Here is a 3,565-nt window from a genome sequence, read left to right on the forward strand (position 1 = left end):
CATGTATCACTGATCCCGGTTGGGTTGTTGGATACCGTCCGTGATATCTACATGGAGAACTACTCGATGGATGATGACCCGAGACTTCCACGATCAGTGTGCCAGGCGTGCTTACGGTGGTTGTATTCCTTATTTCGGAAGGGGGATTTTTCCAGACCAATATCATCAATCTTCCATTGGTCATCTATGGCAGTCTAGACATTTTTGGTGTATTGGAATGGCTACATTGGGCTAAATTGAAATCTCAGTTTGGCTATTTTAGTTCTCTTGAACCTGGCAACACTGCAAGGACGGAAGGAGCGTGCGGCTCCTACTCCTCCACCTCTGGCACTTCTTACTCTTACCTCCCAAAGTCGACACAATGCACTCGGACATGAAACTGGTCGATTGCATGGTTCAGATTTGCCCTCAATCCACTTACTCTCCTCCTCTCTAGTTTTCCACCCCCAGGGAGTAGGAAACCCTCGTAAAAGAAATAGCTATTCCTGTATAAGTTGATTTAATTTGCCCTGGTATAAAATTTCTTGCATAAGTTTGGCCACACCATTTTCCCCTCAAGTGTCTTTGTACAAACCCAAGTTGGAGCAAGTTCCTACTTGGGCAAGTTAAGCACCGGACTACTTGCCCTGTCGGTGCTTGCTTCACATCAGTAGCCCCTATCTCTAGTTACATGAAATCAGCAGCGGGCAAAATTATTCCTTCCCCTCGATGACTCCACATAATCCCTCGGCAACTGATGCCATCACATGAATACGATCAAGGTGGGACAGTCTTCTGAGAACCTCAGAAGTTTAAATATTGTTCCAAGCGAATGCCAATGAGAAATGACTTGACAACTTTGTTTTGCCACCTTTTGTATGACCAATTCATATTCCATAAACATGAACCACTGGAATGTGAAGAGTCTAGAATTGGCATTACAGAATCGATTGAACGCATCGCGTTCATCTTCATTTGAGACCGATTGAAGGTTTTCAATTTTCACCTCAATTGACAAAGTGGATCAAAAGCTATGCCCTCTCAAAGCTCACAATATAATCTTCACAGATTGAATGAGATGGTCTTCTTATGGGCATTGGTTACCAAAAGAGGGCTAAATCATTCAATCTGTGGCCTTTTATATACCATGCCATGAGAGGTCATAACTTTTGGCCCATTCGTTCGATTGAGCCGAAATTTGGATCATGCACGTAATTGCAATGACCCGAGACTAGGCGCAATTGAAGGAAAATGCCAGGCGTTCCCTCGCTATTTCAGCCTCGAATGGAGAAACTACATTTTGACCCACCCTATTGCTAAACGTCCATTGTGGTGTGATTAGTCTTTTCAATAAGAGGAGCTGACATAAATGCAAAATGTATTAACACTACCAGAGCGTTTCCGTCTTCGACTGGAGGCTCTATTGTATTATGTTCAATTAATAATATATATAAAAGCACAACGAGAACAACATATGTATCAACTATCATCAAAAGTCATTCGATCAGGCCCATGATTGCGCATGTAGCGACGATATTGTTTGTATCGCCCACTTTGAGCGAGTTTGGCCCTCATTTCATCCTCTGTGACCTGTTTCCATTGTTGGAAACTATCTTTCTTCCACAACTCCAAGTCCAAGAACTCGTTCTTTTCCTCCTCTGACATGGACTAAAATAAGAATCAAACATGTTGGCTTAAATGAAGACAACCTCTCAAAATGTATAGTTTGATGGCCTTACGTTGAACTGGCCTTGACTCAAGCCCATGTTCTTGCGTATCACATAAAGTTTATCTTGGTCCTCGTAGTCCTCGCATTTGATGCCGTACTTCCAAAACCAGCGCCCATAAAAGTGCGTCCAAGAGCATATCGTCCAAGGCAGGAAGATCATCTGGACCCAGAGAACATCCGTGACCTTGGGCTTGGCATACCCACCCTGGATATCCATTTTATCCTCGATGACCTGGCGAATGACACGGTCATCCTCCTCCTTGATTTGCTCTTTCGATTTGCCCCGGTCTAATTTCTTGTCCCGTTTGAGCAGGCCATCTTCTTTGGCAATTTCCATGGCCTTGATGCGATATTTGGGCATGGCCACTAAATACTTCATGGCATCTTCATAATTCGTCCAGGACGAGTAGTACTGGATCAAGGAGATCACGGATATGGTCACGGCAATCACAATCCGGACATCCACTTTGGGCGACATGCGGCGTCGATAGTAACGATAGTAATTCTGCCACATCTCCTCCGGATGTTCCAGCATGTAGTTGTACTCTTCTCGGGACTCATCATCCTTCAACACCTCATATCTGCAAGCCATCAATGTCATCTCAAACAAGGATTCAATCACTCATAAATCCATCATCTCATTCTCCTTACGCTGTGGCAATTTGCATGAACTTCTTCTCGCCCGTCTCCTTTTCCTCGGGTGTCTTGAACCGATCCGGATGCCATTTTCCGGCCAACTTCCGGTAGCTCTTGCCAAACTCGGATTTGGGAGAGTCTCGGGTGACCCCCAAGACTAAAACCAAATGCACAAAAATGAGTTTAAGTCCGCTTGTTCACTTTCATACCTCCAACTCTTACCTTCATAACAGTTCTGGTCTCCACAGTAAAGATCCTGGGCCTGGATTGACGCACTGAAGAGTAGAACCAGCCCCCAATGCCAGTACAATCCCATGTTGTTCCAATGGATCCTTAAGCCAGATAAACGAGGATATTCATTATCTTCCCGACCTCCTGCGCCTCAGCTCATCAACCACCAAAAGAAGAGCTGGTGCGAGATCGAAAAACGGTGTTCAAGGATTCAATGAGTGTCGAAACCCTCTTGTTCTTCTTCTTGTGCGATACTGTGCTAGGGGCAGACGTGGATGGTTGGATGTTGGTTGGGTGGTTGGAGAGGGATCTTCTTCCTTTTGGCCTCCTTCTTCTCCCTCCTGTTCTTCCTCTCAATCTCTTGCAGTGGTCCTTGTTTGGACCCTTCTGCTGGCTGCATGCAGCATTGCACAGATGCTGAAGAATCACCTAGCATGCTTTGAGGAGGCACAGCTGAAAAAAAACGACTGAATGACGGCGGCGGCACACGGCACGCACATCTTGGAATGGAGTTGCCCGGCCTGGATGATTTGTAGATTTTATGGGATTGACATGCACGTTTGAAGGTAAATTAGATCATGACCCTTTTGTTGTAGGGATGAAAAAGATTGCGAGGCGGCAAGGGATGGCTGTGAAAAGTATGTTGGGGAAACCTCATTTCGTTGAGAAATATTCTCAGTGGGGTAAGGAAAATAGATTCAAAGGTTGAGTGATTTAGCGATACTAAATTGCGCTTGAGTTTTTGATTAAGTTCCATTCTGTGCCCTAAAAAACAAATACTCAGAATTTATAAATTGCGTTCAATGTTATACCGTATTCATTGTCGGTCATATTATTTTTTTTCGTCCGATATTTGATTGCAGACCATAGTATACACCCATATTCATGTGTACAAAGACATGGAGTCCGTCAGGACGGCGTGCATGTCAAAAATCAAAAAGCTATTACTTTGACAATGTGATTTAAATCAAAGGGCCCTTCACTGAGTTA

General features: G+C 44.3%; 1 protein-coding gene across 1 annotated transcript; it reads right to left on the bottom strand.

Moving 5' to 3' along the window:
- Positions 1 to 1,340: 1,340 nt before the first annotated feature.
- LOC131886092 (dnaJ homolog subfamily C member 25 homolog) lies at positions 1,341 to 2,985 on the bottom strand. The gene is made up of 4 exons (XM_059234328.1): positions 2,567 to 2,985; positions 2,360 to 2,501; positions 1,719 to 2,289; positions 1,341 to 1,647 (listed from the first exon to the last, which is right to left on the bottom strand). Exons 1-4 carry the CDS (start codon positions 2,658 to 2,660, stop codon positions 1,459 to 1,461), a joined length of 996 nt encoding a protein of 331 aa, XP_059090311.1. The 5' UTR covers positions 2,661 to 2,985; the 3' UTR covers positions 1,341 to 1,458.
- Between the last annotated feature and the right edge of the window lie 580 nt (positions 2,986 to 3,565).

Source organism: Tigriopus californicus, chromosome 9 (assembly GCF_007210705.1).
Source record: "Tigriopus californicus strain San Diego chromosome 9, Tcal_SD_v2.1, whole genome shotgun sequence".
Taxonomy (NCBI): domain Eukaryota; kingdom Metazoa; phylum Arthropoda; class Copepoda; order Harpacticoida; family Harpacticidae; genus Tigriopus; species Tigriopus californicus.

Coding starts and splice junctions, on each gene's coding strand:
- LOC131886092 (XM_059234328.1), bottom strand. CDS start 2,660: ATGGGATTGTACTGGCATTGGGGGCTGGTTCTACTCTTCAGTGCGTCA. Junction 2,502..2,566: donor AGACCAGAACTGTTATGAAG/GTAAGAGTTGGA, acceptor ATTTGGTTTTAG/TCTTGGGGGTCACCCGAGAC. Junction 1,648..1,718: donor TGAGTCAAGGCCAGTTCAAC/GTAAGGCCATCA, acceptor TTCTTATTTTAG/TCCATGTCAGAGGAGGAAAA.